We start from the raw sequence: 22,941 nt of genomic DNA on the forward strand, positions 1-22,941 counted from the left end.
CCAAACAGGGAAAGAGGATAAACAAGATAATTTCCTATTCAGCGTCTTTGATCTTATCTGTATAATAAATAGTGCTATATAAATTAAATTGATTATTATTCATGACAATGCTAAAACATATATATTTCACATGTGAAACTACTCCACCGCCCCTCTCATACTTTCATTGAGCTGTATTATTCGGACATTCTGAGCTATGTGGTCCCCATACTCTAGTCTAGCCCCTCGTGAAGGACACAATTGCTGTGAAAGCAACAAATCATCCACAACCTCTAATGAAATATCATTAAGGCCATTATCATTTCATAATCATGTGCTTGTTCCACCCACATCAAAGGCAGTCAGGCTCTGATAAGAGTTAATAAATAATGTATTACCAAGTGGTTCTCATTCAAAACAATGTTGCATGCCCTTACCTTAAGCCCTATTCTATTTAACAAAGCTACAATATATCGACCTCCTGTAGCCTCTATCATGCCACCTCCTTGTTGTCTGTAAAGAAAAACCTGGCTGCGATAGTTTGTGTGCTGCTAAGTAAATATGTCTCAGTAGGTCCTGGCACAGGTCTCTCTCATGCCCCTCTGATGACACTTCTTCCCCTCTGAACACAGAGTACTAAGAAGAAGGCTAATACACAACATTCATGCACACAACATGTATTGTATTGTATGGGAATAGCTATTGGCCGGGTGTAAATGATCTCATTTTACATAGCTCTGCCCATTTCTTTCTGCTCTTTATATTGTACTATTAGATAAGATCAATTAAAGTATTACGCATGTCTTTTTTTTATCGCTTTTCCTATGAAAAGTATTAACATTACAAGATCAGAAAGTGTATGTATAGCGGACATGAGCCAGGCTCGTGGTCGCATAATGAGGTACAGTAGCCCTGCCTGCGACTTCAAAATCAGTGTCCCCCTCGGCCCATAGGGAATTTCGACTTGGTCTAACGGTCAACACTTTGGTATCTTTAGTGAGAGGTCAGGGTTCAGACCCGCTGTGATATATGCCCCCTCTACAACACATTAAGAACACCTGCTCTTTCCATGAAATAGACTGACCAAGCTATGATCCCTTTTTAATGTCACTTGTTAAATCTACTTCAATCAATGTAGATGAAGGGGAGGAGACAGGTTAAAGAATAATGTTTAAGCCTTGAGAGAATTGAGACATAGATTTGGTTTGTGTGCATTCAGAGGGTGAATGAGCAAGAAAAATATTAGGAAGGTGTTCCTAATGTTTGGTATACTCAGTGTGTATGAGAAATACACTGCTCAAAAAAATAAAGGGAACACTTAAACAACACAATGTAATTCCAAGTCAATCACACTTCTGTGAAATCAAACTGTCCACTTAGGAAGCAACACTGATTGACAATACATTTCACATGCTGTTGTGCAAATGGAAAAGACAACAGGTGGAAATTATAGGCAATTAGCAAGACACCCCCAATAAACTTCTCAGTTCCTATGCTTCCTGGCTGATGTTTTGGTCACTTTTGAATGCTGGCGGTGCTTTCACTCTAGTGGTAGCATGAGACGGAGTCTACAACCCACACAAGTATCTCAGGTAGTGCAGCTCATCCAGGATGACACATCAATGCGAGCTGTGGCAAGAAGGTTTGCTGTGTCTGTCAGCGTAGTGTCCAGAGCATGGAGGCGCTACCAGGAGACAGGCCAGTACATCAGGAGATGTGGAGGAGGCCGTAGGAGGGCAACAACCTAGCAGCAGGACCCCTACCTCCACCTTTGTGCAAGGAGGAGCAGGAGTAGCACTGCCAGAGCCCTGCAAAATGACCTCCAGCAGGCCACAAATGTGCATGTGTCTGCTCAAACGGTCAGAAACAGACTCCATGAGGGTGGTATGAGGGCCCGACGTCCACAGGTGGGGGTTGTGCTTACAGCCCAACACCGTGCAGGACATTTGGCATTTGCCAGAGAACACCAAGATTGGCAAATTCGCCACTGGCGCCCTGTGCTCTTCACAGATTAAAGCAGGTTCACACTGAGCACGTGACAGACGTGACAGTCTGGAGACGCCATGGAGAACGTTCTGCTGCCTGCAACATCCTCCAGCATGACCGGTTTGGCGGTGGGTCAGTCATGGTGTGGGGTGGCATTTCCTTGGGGGGCCGCACAGCCCTCCATGTGCTCGCCAGAGGTAGCCTGACTGCCATTAGGTACCAAGATGAGATCCTCAGACCCCTTGTGAGACCATATGCTGGTGCGGTTGGCCCTGGGTTCCTCCTAATGCAAGACAATGCTAGACCTCATGTGGCTGGAGTGTGTCAGCAGTTCCTGCAAGAGGAAGGCATTGATGCTATGAACTGGCCCGCCCGTTCCCCAGACCTGAATCCAATTGAGCAAAAGTATTTAATAAGAATATTTCATTCATTCAGATCTAGGATGTGTTATTTTAGTGTTCCCTTTATTTTTTTGAGCAGTGTATATAAATCCAGCAACTTGGTGGATTGACTACACAATGATGATGCAATACTGACACCCTATGTCTACTGTATTGTACTGCAACATACGTCAATATTTTACTCTCATTTTATTATTTAAAGAAAACTGCTGACTAAGTCACTCTGGAATGCAAGCAATATTTGGTAGCGTAGAGTTTGATATTCAGACAGAGGTAAGCTCCTGAATATAAGGCGGAAAAGTAGAGGCTTCCTTTTTTTATTGTTCTTACAGTATGCATGGAGTGTGCTGCTGAATGCAGTTTGCCCATTGTTGCATTGTGAATAAAAGGCAGCGATGATGATGATAGCGGGCAGATTCCCAAAGGGAATTCCATTGATGCTTCTCTGCTGAGGTCACATGGGGCTTTGCTTCCTCTGCATTTTCATTGGGATTGTCAGTCAGTCACACAGTCTGCCAGATGACAACGGCAGCACTGCTCTTTTCTGTCTGTAGGTCTTGTGGCTGTCCTGTTTTCACCTCTACTTCAATAATACGCCAACCGTGTGGTGAAACTAAATGTAGACTTGTTGATGTATGGACATAGCTGTTTGGGAGTGCAAGTTAACATTTTCCTTCCAATCAGTTGAGCAGGTCACAAGAGCTGGGACTACAGCAAAGATAAGTCTGTGGAAAGAACCGTAGCCTAAACCCATAAATGAGGCTCTTAGCATAATTCTCATCCTCTGTTCTCCTCTACAGGGCCCCACTGGTTTCAAATGTGGGAGGCTGGACATTTTCCAAGCCTATTGGGTCCAACGTAATAGTGAGAAGAGCATGCATTATGGGAAGGAGCTCAAATACAAGGCCCTTTTGTAATGTCCCAGGGGAACAATATTCTGTTTCTCTTCACTTTTTGGGGAATTCAAAACACAAGCAAATCATACAGAGGGAAGCCAAGCCAGTGGGAAACAGAGTGAAGCAGTCAGACACTTCTCAGTAATGTGTAAAAGACATCAGTTGTCAGTAAAAGGGAAATTAATTCATTCATTCATTGAAACCAAACCATGTTATATTGTGTACATTTTTAATTGTCATGTTGAACAAACTGTCATGTCCTCAATTCAAGGCAGTACCCTATCCCATCAGCATCCATAAAATTAACAATTGGACATTTCATATAATAACATTGTTTTTTAATATTCTTTTATATAACTCTTAGGAACATACAGCTCACTCACAATGGCCCATAACACTACAGACAAACTGACAGGCAGCATACATACACACAGAACATTCCTCTGTGATTGGTGTTCATACATTATCAGTGGAAAGAACCAACTCAAACAGGTTGTAATACGTGAGTGATTAGACCGTGGATTATATGATAGAAATTTTCCCCTGAGTCGAATAAAGCTGGCAAACAAAAAGGCGGACCTGATTAATGTTAGTTGATCTAATAAATGGTTTCTGGGGGGGAAAAAGCAAATCAATAACAATACAAAGATATTAACACATTTCTAGTGAATGACTGTTGGTAAACAATGCACATTGATTGAGTGTGAACAACTATACAGTGTTTGCAAATAGGATGCATTCTGCCCTGGCATGATGGCCACAATCTAGTCAGGTGTGATTGCACGAGGTGGGAGAGTCTATAGGACATGTTTATGCAAGCAACACAGACAAATACAAGGAGAGGACAACAGTACAATTCTATACAATTATTTTTTCCCCCCTCCACAGACAGAAAATAACACTTTCAAGAAACACTTGGCAGAAACTGAACTTTTCCTTGAGACAATGGCTGAACTTTAAAAAGGGATTGTTATGTGGAGATTTACTTTGAACAGTAATAAGCTCAGCAGAAACATTTCCCATTCATACACTGTAACATGCACTGAAAACATAACCATTTCAGAAGCTGGGTAATGGGCAAGTGATCCATTATATTGACCAAACAATCCAAAACATTCACTGTTCAACACTTACAGATGACCCTGACAGAAGGCAGCACCCACATGAGTTTAACCACAGGTTTAAGGACACTGCTGGCCAATGCATTTCCAATTAAAATCTAACACAATGTGTATTTCCATCTACATATATTTAGAGAAAAATAATGTTAGGTTTAGCCTAAACTCGGTATGCCCAGAACTAAAATCTTGCGTAATTTGGTCAAATGCTCAACCATTAATGTTTATGTAGTCTGTCCACGAGAGATTATATTTAGCCTCGTCTTATTTTTAACTATGCGCTAAATCATACAAGACATTGGGGAAAGGAATGTTGTTCCCCAAAAAATGTCAGAGGCTGTACCTTAAAGAGGAACAATCCTCTTCCTTAGGAAATATATCCTAATGTTGTTCTGTAATGAGTCATACCAAGCCAATAAAGCATGACAGCACATTGTTCGAGAATAGCACAATGTTCAGACTGTGCAAAATATTCATGCTTTTACTGTAGATAAAACATCTCTTTTCCAACCAGCCACACACTCCTTTAAAACATTGCACAATCCTCCACATATATTTCATGAATGATTTAAGTTGGCATTGGAATTTAAAGAGTACCCACACGAGTTGATACAGTGTCTGCATCAGTAACCTTTGGTATGTTAAAGTAAGGAGCCTTACAGGCTTCAGAACTAAAGCAGACAGTCAGTCATGCAAGGGTATCCATGTAAACATAATGAAACAAAAGGCACCATAACTGGACACATGCTGATTACTGCATATTCTACAATACCCATTGAGAAAATAGGGAAGGAGGTCTGTTATTGTTCAAAGGTCAGTCAAAAAGACCAAGAATGATTTCAGATCATTCAAATCATTCTAACTGCAGGAACTTCATTTTGTGGCAACGTTTCTGATGGATCAATTCCTATTAAAATGGTGCCACAATAAAGCTCCTCACAATAAGACATTTTGGTTTTCAAATACATGGACCCATTTACATTTGCAGAAAGAATAGTCTAGCTCTCAATCAAAACCCAAAAGATAAGAAATAAGAATCCATTCCGGAAGCCGGTCCTCTCCCTCAATGGCTTGGTGATTCTGTATGGTGCCAGGTGGGAGTGTGTGTAAGATTGTGGGTGCGTGCATGTGTGTACTGCATACCGTTGGAATCGTTTGTTGTTACACATTGCCTTTGGCAGTCCAGCTCTTTGGCAGCTGGGAGCCTGATTCTGTCTGAAGAGGTGTAAGTGGTCTGGGAGTCACCAGTAGAAAGAGCGGGACAGAAAGTTAGCAGCAGTGCCTAGCCAGCCTGCTCCGTCCTGCCCTGTGCCCACGCTGGTCACAGCCTTGTCTGGCTCCTGGGACGGGCTCTCCTCCTCTGGAAGATAGTCTGGAAGATTCACATTCTGCTCCACTGCTACCGAACCATCCTCTGGGAATGGGATGATTACCTATACAGCAAAAGGAAGTGCTCAATTCAATGTGCACCACAAGGTAGATGATATTCCTGGCATACAAGGTCAAGGACCATGGTATTTGAATTTAGATTCTGATTAGATACCAAACTTATTTTTGTAAGCTTTGTTCTTGAGATAAGATCATTCCTTAATATTTGTAAAGGCCTTCACTGGGGAATCAAATTGACAGACTAGAAAATAACAGAGATTCAACCAAGGCTCTGTTAAGACAACAGAAACATAAAACTGGAAATTAATTCAGAAAGACAAACCTCATTTCCATCCTCTCCCCTGACCACCTGTTGAGCTTTCATTACTTCAGTTGATGCGATGGCAGAACCCAGAGCCTACAGAGGAAACAGATATTTGATTTAACAACGTCACACATCAGCCATGATTCCCTCCTCAGCATGTGTTACAGGGCCGCAGGTTGTATAACTCAACTTAATCTCTTGTAGACATACGTTTAACATCTGTCCAAGAACTCTGAGATTGGATGAATAATGAGGAACAATTGTTCCAGTGTGCAGATTTTTCAAGGCTGGTTATTTGGACAAATCAAGATTTCGCAGGGTGTGCACCTACACCTGGTATCTTTCAACTTTGGGAAGGGGAGGGGACTTTTGCCCCATACACTTGCCGGAAACTTGCAGAGAGTTGGGTTGAGCTACCAAAGAGGATCCATCCAGGTTCTGCCACTCAGTGTTATATCTCATATCTCCCTCCATCTAATCAAGCAGCTGCAAGATATTGGTTCTGGGTTGCCGAGATTAGACTCACCTCTGCCCTCCTCCATCTCCTCCCCAGAATATTATGTAATAGGACAGACAGAATGTGACTAACCTCTGCCTTCAGGTCTGAGCGGATTCTGATGATACACCTCTTAACGGCCATCTGGAATGTGAAGCTGATGACACCTCGGATCTTCAATAGGGCCTCTTCACAAAGGCTCCTCCGGCTCTGGAGGAGATGAATGGGAATAACTGTATAAACTCATTTTACATCAGGTAGTGGACTACCAGAACTGTCACCTTAGCTAGTAACTATAGCATAATGTATTACAGAACCCATCATTCTTTGTGTGACATATCAGGTTTGACTTAGTAAAGAAGTTACTGGAGCTAGCATGGTGTGCCGTCTCCTTATCAATATACTTATTGATCAGTATAGGGGCACTCACAGAGTCATCCAGGCCATCTATGTGGAGGACCACTGTTTTGGCCTGCTTGTTGGTGGAGCCCAGGAAGAACTGGGGCTTACGTCTGCAGGAGGGCTCCTTGGACTTGTATGCATCCTCACTGTTAGAGGCCTGGAGGAGTTCATAGATTTCTGAGGCCAGCAGTTTGGTCTCTCCCGGGGTGGTTGTCCTAAGGGGGAAAGGGATGGAAGATTTTAGTCATCATCTCAAAATAGTGTTAACGTACTGGCTCTTAAAGGCCCAATGCAGCCGTTTTATCTCAATATCAACTAATTTCTGGGTATTAATTAGGTACCTTACTGTGAATGTTTTTATAAAAAAAAAAAAAAAAAAAAAAAAAAAAAAAACATGGTCAAACAAAATTGCTCTTTGCATAGAAGTGATTTAAGTAACAATTTTCCTAGGACTGTCTGGGAGTGGTCTGAGTGGGGAAAACTAAAAACATAGCCGTTATAGATATAAACCTGTTATTCCCATATTATACTTATGCAAAAAAATATATATATATTCTACTGAGCCATTTACTTTGTTGGTATTTTTATATTTTATTATTTCTTATTGTTTTTGCATTGTCAGAAGGAACCTGCAAGTTTTCAAATGTTTAATCCTTCAGACAATTGAGACAGATTGTGCCTTTGAACACTGTATGGTAGTAGGTGCCAGGCGCACCAGTTTGAGTGTGTCAAGAACTGCAACGCTGCTGGGTTTTTCCATGCTCAACAGTTTCCTGTGTGTATCAAGAGTGGTCCACCACCAAATGGACATCCAGCCAACTTGACACAACTGGAGTCATTGGAGTCAACATTTGCAAATAAATTCATAAAAAATCCTACAATGTGATTTTCTGGATTTTTTTTCTCATTTTGTCTGTCATAGTTGAAGTGTACCTATGATGAAAATTACAGGCCTCTCATCTTTTTAAGTGGGAGAACTTGCACAATTGGTGGCTGACTAAATACTTTTTGCCCCACTGTACACTGAACAATAATATAAACGCAACATGTAAAGTTTGTATAATGAACTGAAGTTAAAGATGCCAGAAATGTTCCATACACAAGAAAAGGTTGTTTCTCTCAAATTGTGCACAAATTTGTTTACATCCCTGTGAGTGAGCATGTCTCCATTGCCAAGATAATCCAGCCACCTGCGAGGTGTGGCATATCAAGAAGCTGATTAAACTACGTTATCATTACACAGGTGCACCTTGTGATGGGGATAATAAAAGGCCACTAAAATGTGCAGTTGTCACACAACAGTCTCAAGTTGAGGGAGCGTGCATTTGGCATGCTGATTGCAGAAACGTCCAACAGAGCTGTTTTTTCAACAAAAATACCTCTAGTTCTTGCTCAGAATGTTTGTTTCTCTATTTATTTTATGCATTATCACTACATCTTAGAGAAGACGGAACACACACAAAATGCTACTATGAGAAACATCTGTGTCTAAGGAGATGAACTATAAAATGTTTGACATGAGTTTAGGACCTGTTGCATTTTAAAACCGTGCATCTCACACGGAAAAAGTAGCGATGCAAAGAAACATTTGCAAATAATTAAAAATATTTTCTATTTGATAATGATATCAACAGAGAAGATGAGTGAGACAAGACCATCATGATTTGGGCTTCTGCAAGGGCCATATACTCACTTTTGCATGACATTCTGAAGACTTAACATCATCCCAAGCTCTCCCCTCATTTTCTCCTTGTTTTGACGGCATTCTGCGAGGTAGCGCACAGCCTGAAGGGGACACAATCACAATTTAAGAAATGCATTCATCCCACAGCAAAATTACATTTCCACATCCAAGGTTAAGGAGCTTGGTATTTGAATTAAGATTAGAGACAGACAAGTCACTTCAGTAACCAGGTCATTGACCAGCTCGGCCCGACTGTCTGCAGTGCACTACTACTATTTCAGGCACATTTTTTCACGAGAAGTACTGCACCAAATAGTTTAGCTAGATGTAAAATTGCACGACTAAGACCTCCCTGGCAAAAATGTCAAAGTTAATGATAGATTTCTTGATCTTAGATTACTTCAGACTATTTTGAGGAAGTCTTACTACGTTGTTGCAATGGTGGCTCAAGAGGGACAGTAATATTGCAGCTTTTTTCTCGTTATTCAAGCGAAAGTCTTTAGGGAGTACACCTAGCCAAGATCTGCTAGTAGCAAACCAAACGTATGTATGCAGACACTTTTAGAACGCAATGCATCCGCTACTTGGGGCCTTACCAGGAGTGCGGAGTAGACAACCTGGGGGTTGGGGTGGTCCAGAAAAATGATGAGTCCCGGTAAGCAACCTTGGTCCTGAACGATGGCTCTTCTGTTCATGGGATCTGCAGCAAGATCCCTCAGCTGGTTCACCACAGCCAAAGCGTCTGGCTCCCCACTCATGATGCTGCCTCTTACAGACCCATGCAAGACTGAATCGACTGAGGGAGAGGAGATGGAGGGGCATTCAGATTCTGACATTAGGAAACATGTCATCTGCTGCTGTTAAATGTCTTAGCTAACTCAATAGTAAATTCAATACTCTAGCTACTGTAACCCTAGTATGGAGCTAGATAGCTACATTCCCCAGAGCAACAAATCAAATGTTATTTGTCACATACACAGGGTTAGCAGATGTTAATGCGAGTGTAGCGAAATGCTTGTGCTTCTAGTTCCGACAATGCAGTAATAACCAACGAGTAATCTAACCTAACAATTTCACAATAACAACCTTATACACACACACACAAGTGTAAAGGGATGAAGAATATGTACATAAAAAATATATGAATGAGTGATGGTACAGAACGGCATAGGCAGATTGCAGTAGATGGTATCGAGTACAGTATATACATATGAGATGAGTAGTGTAGGGTATGTAAACATATAAAAGTGGCATTGTTTAAAGTGGCTAGTGATACATTTTTTACATACATTTTCCATTATTAAAGTGGCTGGAGTGGAGTCAGTTTGTTGGCAGCAGCCACTCAATGTTAGTGGTGGCTGTTTAACAGTCTGATGGCCTTGAGATAGAAGCTGTTTTTCAGTCTCTCGGTCCCTGCTTTGATGCACCTGTACTGACCTCGCCTTCTGGATGATAGCGGGGTGAACAGGCAGTGGCTCGGGTGGTTGTTGTCCTTGATGAGCTTTATGGCCTTCCTGTGACATCAGGTGGTGTGGAGGTGATATGGTCCTTGACTGGTCTCTCAAAGCACTTCATGATGACGGAAGTGAGTGCTACGGGGCGGTAGTCGTTTAGCTCAGTTACCTTAGCTTTCTTGGGAACAGGAGCAATGGTGGCCCTCTTGAAGCATGTGGAACAGCAGACTGGGATAAGGATTGATTCAATATGTCCGTAAACACTCCCAGCCAACTGGTCTGCGCATGCTCTGATGACGTGGCTGGGGATGCCGTCTGGGCCTGCAGCCTTGCGAGGGTTAACACGTTTAAATGTTTTACTCACGTCGGCTGCAGTGAAAGAGAGTCCGCAGGTTTTGGTAGCGGGCCGTGTCAGTGGCACTGTATTGTCCTCAAAGCGAGCAAAGAAGTTGTTTAGTCTGTCTGGAAGCAAGACATCCTGGTCCGCGACGGGGCTTATTTTCTTTTTGTAATCCGTAATTGACTGTAGACCCTGCCACATACCTCTTGTGTCTGAGCCGTTGAATTGCGATTCTACTTTGTCTCTATACTGACGCTTAGCTTGTTTGATTGCCTTGAAAGGGAATAGCTACACTGTTTGTATTCGGTCATGTTTCCGGTCACCTTGCCCTGATTAAAAGCAGTGGTTCGCGTTTTCAGTTTTGCGCGAATGCTGCCATCAATCCACGGTTTCTGGTTTGAGACTGTTTTAATAGTCTCTGTGGGTACAACATCGCCGATGCACTTGCTAATAAACTCGCTCACCGAATAAGCGTATTCATCAATATTGTTGTTTGACACAATGCAGAACATATCCCAGTCCAAGTGATCGAAGCAATCTTGAAGCGTGGCATCAGATTGGTCAGACCAGCGTTGAATAGACCTGAGCAAGGGAGCTTCCCGTTTTAGTCTCTGTCTATAGGCAGGGAGCAACAAAAGGGAGTCGTGGCCAGCTTTTCCGAAAAGGGGGCGGGGGAGGGCCTTATATGCGTCACGGAAGTTAGAATAACAATGATCCAGGGTTTTGCCAGCCCTGGTAGCACAATCGATATGCTGATAAGATTTAAGGAGTCTTGTATTCAGATAAGCCTTGTTAAAATCGACAGCTACAATGAATGCAGCCTCAGGATAAGTGGTTTCCAGTTTACATAGAGTCAAATTAAGTTTTGGGGGGAATATATGCGGCTGTGATTATAATCGAAGAGAATTCTCTTGGTAGATAATGCAGGTCGACATTTGATTGTGAGGAATTCTAAGTCAGGTGAACAGAAGGACTTGAGTTCCTGTATGTTGTTATGATCACACCACGTCTCGTTAATCATAAGGCATACCCCCCACCCTTCTTCTTACCAGAAAGATGCTTCTTTCTGTCGGTGCGATGAGTGAAGAAACCAGCTGGCTGTACCGACTCCGATAGCTGGCTGTACCGTCTCAAGTGAGCCATGTTTCCGTGAAGCAAAGAACGTTACAGTCTCTGATGTCTCTCTGGAATGCTACCCTTGCTCGGATTTCATCTACCTTGTTGTCAAGAGACTGGACATTGGCGAGTAGCATGCTCGAGAGCGGTGCGCGATGTGCCCGACTCCGGAGCCTGACCAGAAGACCGCTTCGTCTGCCCCTTTTATGGCGCCGTTGTTCTGGTTCGCCGGCTGGGATCCGAACCGTTGTCCTAGGTGGTGGGCAAAACAGAGGATCTGCTTCGGGAAAGTTGTATTCCTGGTCGTAATGATGGTGAGTTGACGTTGCTCTTATATCCAATAGTTCCTCCCGACTGTATGTAATAAAACTTTAGATTACCTGGGGTACCAATGTAAGAAATAACACGTAAAAAAACAAAATACTGCATAGTTTCCTAGGAACGCGAAGCGAGGCGGCCATCTCTGTCGGCGCCGGAAGTTGTAAATAGTGTGTGTTTAGTGGACATACAGTGTCTTCAGAAAGTATTCTCACCTTTGACTTTTTCCACATTTTGTTGTGTTACAGCCTGAATTTGAAATGGCTTAACTTGAGATTTAGTGTCACTGATCTACACACAATACCCCATAATGTCAAAGTGGAATTATGTTTTTAGAAATGTTTACAAATGAAAAGCTGAAATTTCTTGAGTCAACCCTTCTGTTATGGCAAGCCTAAATAAGTTCAGGAGTAAAAATGTGCTTCACAAGTTACATAATAAATTTAATGAACCCACTCCATATTTTTTTTATGACTAGCCCATCTCTGTACCTAAGACATACAATTACATGTAAGCCGAGAAGTGAATTTCAAGCACAGATTCAACCAAAGAACATGTAGGTTTTCCAATGATTTGCAAAGGGCACCTATTGGGAGAGGGGTACAAAAAAAGCAGACATTGAATATCCCTTTAAGCATGGTGCAGTTATTAATTAAACTTTGGATGGTGTATTAATTTGACTTGAAGTCTCTCACACCCAAATACCTCTCTGCAGCTGCCACCACAACCTCTATTTTCTGCTGTGCAGTTGATAACTATTACTATAAATGCCAAAAATCCAATCTTACTGAAATATATCACTTGTTGGTTTATCCGTCTGTACTGGTACAGATCTACTTCTCACACCACTCCTCTCAGGATCCCTCCCCCTTGACCCATCGTCCCCTACTTTCTCAGCATATGACAACTTCTGCACTACTCTAACCCTGGAAACCTCAACCTGCCTCTCGCACAGGTCTGCCATTCGTTTTGCCCCCGACTACCTTATGTGAATTACAATCCCAAAGTTATGTTTTAACGTTTAGAAAACGTCAATAATCATTGCTTGTGTACAACATTCTAAACACATGGCCCTTATTTAAAAACAAAACAAAAAAAACACTTACGTAGCAGTTTTGCACAGATCCATACAACTAGATGCATCCATCTGATTAAACGACCCATCCGCTACACATGAGTTAATTAGCACAGGTGGCCCCCCTCTTATATAAACAAGCACTGTAATAGAGATATGGCCGTGTACGAACACTAACCCCATAAGAGGTGTGTACTAAACCATTTGAAAATAAAATAATTTCTCGCTGATATGAAAGATCGTTCCTAATAATACATGTTAAGATTGAGCATCGGTGCTCCTAACAAAATTCCCCCCGTACAGAAGACGCCTTCGTCCAATGAGTCTTGTATAATGGAACTGTACGGTTAAGGGCGTGTTTGGAGGACAGGCGAGTGAGTTTATAACATATTATTGTGGAAAATATAGCTAGCTAACGTTAGTACATTTATTTACCTAGATACTGTTAACTACTGGCTGAGTAACTTAATTGTTACCAAGCTTGCAAGATTATTCACCATTGTTTTGCATGCAATTACAACAGTATTTAGCAAAACAAGGGCTCAAATCATTGAACACAGCGAACATCTCTAGTTAGCATTGCCAGCTAGCTAACATTTTCTAGCAAAACAGCCGCATACCTTCAAATAAAGGGCTCTTCAGACCAGCACAATGTGCACACAGCGTCCGAGAAAGACAGCATGAAGCAAATCCGACGGGTGAAATAACATGTAGCCAGAAGCTTTTTTTTACATGTTATTCCATTACAAAAATCTGGTATTCGGCAAGCCACAAACAGGACTTTTTTTCCTTGGTGAGCAGGGTCGTCAGTAGTTAACGCAACCACACAGTCATAAACCGTGCCTATTTTTAAAATGTATCTTCTTAAAATCGGATTTTAGAGCTAGCATTAACCACACTGTTAACTTTAAATGAAGACCAAAAATAATTTTTGTTTTCATATTTTTAAGATATATACATTTTTACTGAATTTTGCCTTTGTGGATGTGTTGTCGAAGCGGCCACTCTCCACTATAAACGTCTCTGATTGGCCGTTGGAGGCGACATGCCATTCAGCTGCATTGTTCTTGAATTGGAAGAGCCGACGCCCTGTGCTTGATGTCAGATGTTGGGCGTGTTCGAAGCGGATAGTGCAGCCGACTTCCGACGGACTAATCTGCAAATCACCTTCCATTATAAATAGCTACTCATTTTTATTTGTAGATCAGTCAGTCACATGATACATCGATATGCTCTCATTCAGTACTGTATGGTGCTGCCTGATAAAAATGCATACGGTTACACGTTTTTTAATGTTGTGGCTATTCTAATCGGCTCAAGGGAAACAAGTGGGCTCAGACATCGATTTTATTTTTTGGGGGGGTTTCAAGGTTCCTTAAAGGATGTTCAAATCAAAGTTTATTTGTCACCTGCCACCCGAATACAACAAATACAACCTTAGTGAAATGCTTACTTACAGGCTCTAACCAACAGTGCAATTTTTAAGTAAAGAAATAGGTATTAGGTAAACAATAGATAAGTAAAGAAATAAAATAAAAAACAGTGAAAAGACTGAATAACAGTAGTGAGGCTATATACAGGCACCGGTTAGTCGGACTAATTGAGGTATTATGTACATGTAGGTATGGTTAAAGTGACTATGCATATATGATAAACAGAGAGTAGCAGTATCGTAAAAGAGGGGTTGGTGGGTGGCGGGACACAATGCAGATAGTCTGGGTAGCCAATGTGCGGGGGCACCGAGTAGTCGGGCTAATTAAGGTAGTATGTACATGAATGTATAGTTAAAGTGACTATGCCAATGTGATCAGCAGAGAGTAGCAGCAGCGTAAAAGAGGGTTGGGGGACACACACAATGCAAATAGTCCGGGTAGCCATTTGATTACCTGTTCAGGAGTCTTATGGCTTGGGGGTAAAAGCTGTTGAGAAGCCTTTTGGTCCTAGACTTGGCGCTCCGGAACCGCTTGCCATGCGGTAGTATAGAGAACAGTCTAATGACTAGGATGGCTGGGGTCTTTGACAAATTTTAGGGCCTTCCTCCCCGCCTGGTGTAGAGGTCCTGGATGGCAGGCAGCTTAGCCCCAGTGATGTACTGGGCCGCACTGACCCTCTGTAGTGCCTTGCGGTCAGAGGCCGAGCAGTTGCCGTACCAGGCAGTGATGCTCTCTGTTGCAGCTGTAGAACCATTTGAGGATCTGAGGACCCATGCCAAATCTTTTTAGTTTCCTGAGGGGGAATAGGCTTTGTCGTGCCCTCTTCACGACTGTCTTGGTGTGTTTGGACCGTTCTAGTTTGTTGGTGATGTGGACACCAAGGTACTTGAAGCTCTCAACCTGCTCCACTACAGCCCTGTCATTGAGAATGGGGGGGGGCTCGGCCCTCCTTTTCCTGTAGTCCACAATCATCTTCTTACTCTTGGTTACGTTGTGGGATAAGTTGTTATTCTGGCACCACCCGGCCAGGTCTCTGACCTCCTCCCTATAGGCTGTCTAGTCGTTGTCGGTGATCAGTCCTACCACTGTTGTGTCGTCTACAAACTTGATGATGGTGTTGGAGTCGTGCCTGGCCATGAGGTCATTAGTGAACAGGGAGTACAGGAGGGGACTGAGCACGCACCACTGAGGGGCTCCAGTGTTGAGGATCAGCGTGGCAGATGTGTTGCTACCTACCCTCACCACCTGGGGGCGGCCCGTTAGGAAGTCCAGGATCCAGTTGCAGAGGGAGGTGTTTAGTCCCAGGATCCTTAGCTTAGTGATGGATATTGTATCCTTAGCCCCTAGTAATTAAATCAGGGGGGCATCACAGATTATCTTTATATTTTGCCTCAAATCGAATATGGCGTCCAAAATCCTACATGGGTGCCATAATAAAATTTGATGGCGGGTAAACGATCTGTAAGTAGGAATTGTGTCACAAGAGGCATTTTTTCAGAATTGTGTACAAAACACTATAAATACTGTTAGTGTACATCAATTTTATTCTGAATCCAACATGGCCAACATGACTACACTACAACATCTTCTCCTGCATAGAAGTATTCATTGTTCATTTTCTATTGTGTTATTCTGTCTGTCAAAGGGTTTCATAACACTCTTGGTATATCTAGGACCAGGAATGGCACTGCCATGCCTCCCTTGTTTGAATAACCAAAGCCAACTGTTTTTTCAATGCGTGTTCATATTTTAATCTCATTCACACACTTACAGCATATCAACAATGGGCGATTGTACAAAATATAATAACATGCCTTTCATGACACAAGTATCAATCAATCAATCAAATGTAATTTATAAAGCCCTTTTTACATCAGCCTATGTGCTGTACAGAAACCCAGCCTAAAACCCAAAACAGCAAGCAATGCAGATGTAGAAGCACGGTGGCTAGGAAAAACTGCCTAGAAATACAGGAACCTAGGAAGAAACCCAGAGAGGAACCAGGCTATGAGGGGTGGCCAGTCCTCTTCTGGCTGTGCCGGGTGGAGATTATAACAGAACATGGCCAAGATGTTCAAACGTTCATAGATGACCAGCAGGGACATATAATAATAATCACAGTGGTTGTAGAGGGTGCAACAGGTCAGCGCACCTCAGGAGTAAATGTCAGTTGGCTTTTCAAAGCCGATCATTCAGTTAGAGATAGTTAGAGTTTGAGACAGCAGGTGCGGTAGAGAGAGATTCCAAAACAGCAGGTCCGGGACAAGGTAGCACGTCCAATCTTTAAAGTCTTTGAGGTGACCAGGACATGACCCACTGGGAAAAAACGGGTAAAATCAATGTTATTTCCAAAGAATTTCAACCCCCAATATTAAATGTGATGATGTTGAATCAATGTGGAAAATTGATTGGATTTTTAAAAAGTAATCAATGTATGGGAATTTTGTATTTCTTTCACCTACATCCAATGACATGGTGACATATTTTGTTGATTTCACATTGAATTCACGTTAGTTGACAACTGAACCAAATATAATCAAAACTAGATGTTGAACTGACATCTGTGCCCAGTGTGTCCTATCAGGGTAGCCAGTGGTGGATGTAGTTCTGGGGTTTGACCAGCTTGCACAGCTAACTGGTCATTCTGGGCAAGCTGCAGCAACAAGGGCAGTATCCTTCCTGTATGACTGGGTGGGTATTGGGGCTGTGGGGTGATCAGTTTCCATTTCTATAGTTCGGTATAGGCAGTTAGTAGATGCAGCTTGCATGCCAATGAGACCCATTGACCAACTGGAATGTTATCACAGCCTTTATTATGCTGGGGATACTCCAGTTGTGGAATGGTTGGTTGTCTGTTTGTGAAGGAAAGTCTGAAAGGGCTGTCACAAACATACTTGCTTTTAGATCTTTCCAATGCCTAATTTGTAGTAACCTTTATTACCTAGGCAAGTCGGTTAAGAACAAATTCCTATTTACAATGACGGCCTACCCCGGCCAAACCCAGACGACGCTGGGCCAATTGTGTGCCGCCCTATGGGACTCCCAATCACAGCCGGAAAGGATGCAGCCTGTAGTGATGCCTCTTGCACTGAGATGCAGTGCCTAGACCACTGCGCCACTCGGGAGCCCTTATTGGCCTGTGGGTGGAGTTTTTTATGTTGAATGTGGCAAAAAGTCCTGCAGGTCACGTCCTACGTATTTCTTTATATTCCTTTGGAAATCGGGTAGGATTATAATTTGGCCGATATTAACTGTAGGTTGTTGGCATTGATTACAGACTGGAGCACACCCATCAGGAGATGTGGAGAGTGACAGAACCTGTGGGGGGACCCCAGGTTACTTAGAGGTTAGTTAGTGTAGCGAGGTCATATACTATGACCAAGAAGTGTTGGTTGTGAGGGACATAGCACAGCTCCACACACATATACACTACCGTTCAAAAGTTTGGGGTCACTTAGAAATGTCCTTGTTTTTGAAAGAAAAGCACATTTTTTGTCCATGAAAATAACATAAAAATGATCAGAAATACAGTGTAGACATTGTTAATGTTGTAAATGACTATTGTAGCTGGAAACGGCATATTTTTTATGGAATATCTACATAGGTCCATTATCAGCAACTATCACTGCTGTGTTCCGGTGACACGTTGTGTTAGCTAATCCAAGTTTATCATTTTAAAAGGCTAATTGATCATTAGAAAACCCTTCTGCAATTATGTTAGCACAGCTGAAAACGGTTGTTCTGATTAAAGAATCTGGAGCATCAGCATTTGTGGGTTCGATTACAGGCTCAAAAAGGCCAGAAACAAATCATTTAACAAACTATTTAATGAAGTTGCCAGTTGAGGACTTGTGAGGCGTCTGTTTCTCAAACTAGACACTAATATACTTGTCCTCTTGCTCAGTTGTGCACCGGGGCCTCCCACTCTTCTTTCTATTCTGGTTAGAGCCAGTTTGAGCTGTTCTGTGAATGGAGTAGTACACAGCGTTGTACAAGATCTTCAGTTTCTTGGTAATTTCTCGCATGGAATAGCCTTCATTTCTCAGAACAAGAATAGACTGACGAGTTTCAGAAGAAAGTCTTTGTTTCTGGCCATTGTAGAGCTAGGGAGAGAGTGTCAGTGTCCAGGGTTGGACATTCTTTTTCCTTTCATTGGAGCCTCCCAGTTGCCTCATTGATCCTCAAAGAAGCTTGTGACATGAAATGCTTGGACTTGCCATGCCAAGCAGTCTGTTGCCTTTTTATATATCTAGACAAATAATTTTTGAGTGTATATGGTGGCCATTTTGGATTCCTAACATATTTGAAGTACACAAAAATATTGAGTTCAGGTACACAACAAAACAAATCTAATTTAAAACATGTACATATACAGGTGATTAAACAACCATTTAACAGTATTGTAGCAGACATATTGAATTTAGAGAAAAATCTAATGGGGGCTCCTAACATATTTGCAAGACTAGGGGCTGAACATGTAACAATCCAGAGTAACCTTTGACTGAATTTGTTTTACAGTTTTCAGTGTCTGAGCTGATTGCAATAGCCACAACATCAACACATGTAACTGTATGCATTTGTTCTTGTCAGGGAGGACCATACAGCATTGAATGAAAGCAAAGTTCATAAATATTCATAGTTGATATTTACACCTATTGTATGTGTGCTTACAGGTCTATATTCCCAAAATGCTTAATATATCCTAATGCTGTGTGTGTAGATCTATCAATTGAACCACTTTTGTAATAAAATATGTTTACAACCATCCATTTCATATATATTCACTGGTCCTAGGCCATCATTGAAAGTAATAATTTGTTCTTAACTGACTTCCCTAGTTAAAAAAAGATGAATGAGAAGTTAGAGATATGTTAGAGATATGGGAAAAAGTCAGACAAAAACTAAAGTCCTTTTTGAGGATGGACCTCTAGCCTACTAGAGCTGTATTAATGGCAGACCTTTACAAAGTGATATGTCGATACAATAAAACCACAGATCAAAGGGAAACCTTTATCAGTATCTTTAATGGAGAAAAAAAATCTAAATCGACACTATCAAAACCCAATCATGCCTTTGCACTCTTATTTATCGCTCCTCTATGCAAAACCCCAGAGAGACAACATTCTTTGTAGAACTGTAAAGAACGCCTGGGGCTTTAAACTGGACAGAGAAAAATAGAGCAAACGCATAAGTGTGACAAGTTGTTTTATTAATGAAAATGTAACTGCAACTGGCATGTATCAAAATATCAATTTGGCAAAGCTTTTCACAAAATAGTTTGCCACGCAAGTTCCTACCCGAAAATGACTTAGATCAAAATGGTAAACAGTTTTATCGAACAGTCTTGCAATAGTAACCAGAAAATACACGTTTGCCATAATATGAAAAGCACCGGTTTTCATTGGATATACTGAAAGTCCAACCAGAGACACAATCGTGTCTTGTGTACAGAATCCAAAAACAATACCAAAAATAAATTAAATATGGAATGTTTTATGTTATGGCTGGATCACTGTCCAATCTACTAATGCCAAGTCATTTCCTTTTCACACCAGAGGCAAACAGTCGGACAATGCATTGAGAGAAGACGATCGACCTTATAAAAAAAAATAAAAAAAATAAAAAAAGAACTGGTTTGGTCAATTAGTTTTGTGCATAGTTTAAAGGTATATCTTGCCAGTCTTAAAAGTTGTGTTTGCATTCTAGAAAGGGCTTCGACTCTCTAAAATAACTTTGTAGATCATGGCACAGCCATACCAGAGGCAGACCACCTAATATCAACTTTAATAAATAGTCATGCTGTTTATACCCTCAACTCAGGTCATCTGTTACTAGTATGGAAGAGTGGTTATTCAAGTGTTGAAAGAATGTTAATGCCATAAAAATAGAATCTAGATTCTATTTCTATGGTTAAGGCCACACGCATGCCCTGTTTCCCCATTACAAAACATTGTTATTAGGCTACGGTTAAATCACCAAAACACTGTACACCATATCAGTAAAGAAATACATAGATTTCATACCACATCCAATGGACTTTTTTCACACAAGTGGTCTCTGAGCTGACTGACTATTGGGTCATAAAACCTGTTATAGTTCACAGTGCAAGGAACAACGAACAGACCAAAACAGTCCTTTCAGGGCATTTGTGTTGTTCTGCAATCAGATGTTTGTTCAGTGTGTTGTCAACAGGACAAGTACTTCATGTGAGTGGTTATTCACATACAGTATGAGCTTTTTTTTTTTTACAGAACCAATGTTTAATTTGTGAAATGCAGCACAAAAGACGCTTGTAAACAGTCTTCAGAGGCAGCAGTGAAGTGGGCTCGTCACATTTCTTGTACGAGGAAGTATTACTATTAGTCTGAAATGCAGCAACACATAGAAGCTCGTCTCATTCATTCAACATGAACCTCTTTTTGAATACAAGGTTTCCTCACTTTAAAAACATTAACAAAATGTTTGCAAATGGCACTTTAATCAGAAGGGTCTTGTTGAAAACATTCCCTTCAGGTCTCTGTTAAAAGGGTGACGTGTCAAATTAGTGATGTCAGAGCAGAACTACAGTACAAAATTAAATAAAAATACATACAGCAGAAGCAACATGAGGTATATATGTATTGCTCTGTTAAAGAAAAGGGTCCAAATTCAATAAATTAAGTTAAATTACATAAAAAACAAAAACAGTGGTTAACCTAGATGCGGAGCGTGTGGCTGAGTTGCTGTGGTGCTGGGAGTGCTGGGTAATGTCGTTTCTGTCGGATGCGGAGATTCGTTTCACTCTTTCTCACCTCACCGTGGGCGCCAGTCATGCTTGGCATGTCATGACCCTTTGCTTCCCTGAGGTAATACTTTGGAGTTTGAGTCTTTGGTGGCAGGAGTCCTCTGTTCCTCTGAGGCCCTACTAGAGCTAGCCTCCTGCTTGTCCCTCCCCTCATTCCAGCCTTGCTTGTTCAGGCTCAGGTGGCTCATCATGGTCTGGGACAGCCGTGTGTCGGAGAAGCGTGACCATTCCACAAACAGAGGCTCTACCACGTACGCCATGAAACCTACAGGAGAAGACATCTCTCATTCAGAGCAAGTTCTGACAATAAATCACACAATGCTGCTAAGGTGAGAAGCAGAAACAACCACAAGCAAATGTATAAATATTAAGTAGGAGCACATTTGAAATCATTGTCAGTAGTCTTATCCGAGCCAGAATCGGCCAGAGGCCAGGAGGATCTACTATGACTGTAGCATGAGGCAGCTTGATGTTCAAGTACACCCCTGGACAGGTCACTAATTCATAGTAAAATATAAATGAATCATATACAGTGCCTTGCGAAAGTATTCGGCCCCCTTGAACTTTGCGACCTTTTGCCACATTTCAGGCTTCAAACATAAAGATATAAAACTGTATTTTTTTGTGAAGAATCAACAACAAGTGGGACACAATCATGAAGTGGAACAACATTTATTGGATATTTCAAACTTTTTTAACAAATATAAAAACAGAAAAATTGGGCGTGCAAAATTATTCAGCCCCCTTAAGTTAATACTTTGTAGCGCCACCTTTTGCTGCGATTACAGCTGTAAGTCGCTTGGGGTATGTCTCTATCAGTTTTGCACATCGAGAGACTGACATTTTTTCCCATTCCTCCTTGCAAAACAGCTCGAGCTCAGTGAGGTTGGATGGAGAGCATTTGTGAACAGCAGTTTTCAGTTCTTTCCACAGATTCTCAATTGGATTCAGGTCTGGACTTTGACTTGGCCATTCTAACACCTGGATATGTTTATTTTTGAACCATTCCATTGTAGATTTTGCTTTATGTTTTGGATCATTGTCTTGTTGGAAGACAAATCTCCGTCCCAGTCTCAGGTCTTTTGCAGACTCCATCAGGTTTTCTTCCAGAATGGTCCTGTATTTGGCTCCATCCATCTTCCCATCAATTTTAACCATCTTCCCTGTCCCTGCTGAAGAAAAGCAGGCCCAAACCATGATGCTGCCACCACCATGTTTGACAGTGGGGATGGTGTGTTCAGGGTGATGAGCTGTGTTGCTTTTACGCCAAACATAACGTTTTGCATTGTTGCTAAAAAGTTCAATTTGGTTTCATCTGACCAGAGCATCTTCTTCCACATGTTTGGTGTGTCTCCCAGGTGGCTTGTGGCAAACTTTAAACAACACTTTTTATGGATATCTTTAAGAAATGGCTTTCTTCTTGCCACTCTTCCATAAAGGCCAGATTTGTGCAATATACGACTGATTGTTGTCCTATGGACAGAGTCTCCCACCTCAGCTGTAGATCTCTGCAGTTCATCCAGAGTGATCATGGGCCTCTTGGCTGCATCGCTGATCAGTCTTCTCCTTGTATGAGCTGAAAGTTTAGAGGGACGGCCAGGTCTTGGTAGATTTGCAGTGGTCTGATACTCCTTCCATTTCAATATTATCGCTTGCACAGTGCTCCTTGGGATGTTTAAAGCTTGGGAAATCTTTTTGTATCCAAATCCAGCTTTAAACTTCTTCACAACAGTATCTCGGACCTGCCTGGTGTGTTCCTTGTTCTT

At 41.8% G+C, this 22,941-nt stretch overlaps 2 protein-coding genes across 7 annotated transcripts in view; both read right to left on the reverse strand.

The window, feature by feature from the left end:
* Positions 1–3,474: 3,474 nt before the first annotated feature.
* LOC110508762 (armadillo repeat-containing protein 1) lies at positions 3,475–14,068 on the reverse strand. Of its 3 annotated transcripts, none has more exons than XM_090226131.1 (8): positions 13,579–14,027; positions 12,392–12,469; positions 9,252–9,451; positions 8,665–8,756; positions 7,000–7,186; positions 6,663–6,779; positions 6,092–6,166; positions 3,475–5,813 (listed from the first exon to the last, which is right to left on the reverse strand). In XM_090226131.1, exons 3-8 carry the CDS (start codon positions 9,411–9,413, stop codon positions 5,622–5,624), a joined length of 825 nt encoding a protein of 274 aa, XP_090082257.1. In that variant the 5' UTR covers positions 9,414–9,451; positions 12,392–12,469; positions 13,579–14,027; the 3' UTR covers positions 3,475–5,621. The 3 variants fall into 3 exon arrangements, with proteins under 3 accessions (XP_090082257.1, XP_090082256.1, XP_021445220.1); XM_090226130.1 differs by having other exon boundaries at positions 12,990–13,987; XM_021589545.3 differs by lacking the exon at positions 12,392–12,469 and having other exon boundaries at positions 13,579–14,068.
* A 5,515-nt stretch (positions 14,069–19,583) lies between these two features.
* LOC110508763 (high affinity 3',5'-cyclic-AMP phosphodiesterase 7A) overlaps positions 19,584–22,941 on the reverse strand; it is a 31,263-nt gene continuing 27,905 nt past the window's right edge. For all 4 annotated transcript variants that reach the window (XR_016493054.1, XM_021589549.3, XM_021589547.3 and 1 more), the window contains exon 13: positions 19,584–21,440. Coding sequence is in view for 3 of the 4 variants with exons in the window: in XM_021589549.3 (XP_021445224.1) it covers positions 21,214–21,440 (227 nt within the window). In the remaining variant the exon portion in view is untranslated. The remainder of the gene's footprint in view (positions 21,441–22,941) is intronic.

Source organism: Oncorhynchus mykiss, chromosome 28 (assembly GCF_057628025.1).
Source record: "Oncorhynchus mykiss isolate SJ-2025 chromosome 28, ASM5762802v1, whole genome shotgun sequence".
In the NCBI taxonomy this organism is placed as follows: domain Eukaryota; kingdom Metazoa; phylum Chordata; class Actinopteri; order Salmoniformes; family Salmonidae; genus Oncorhynchus; species Oncorhynchus mykiss.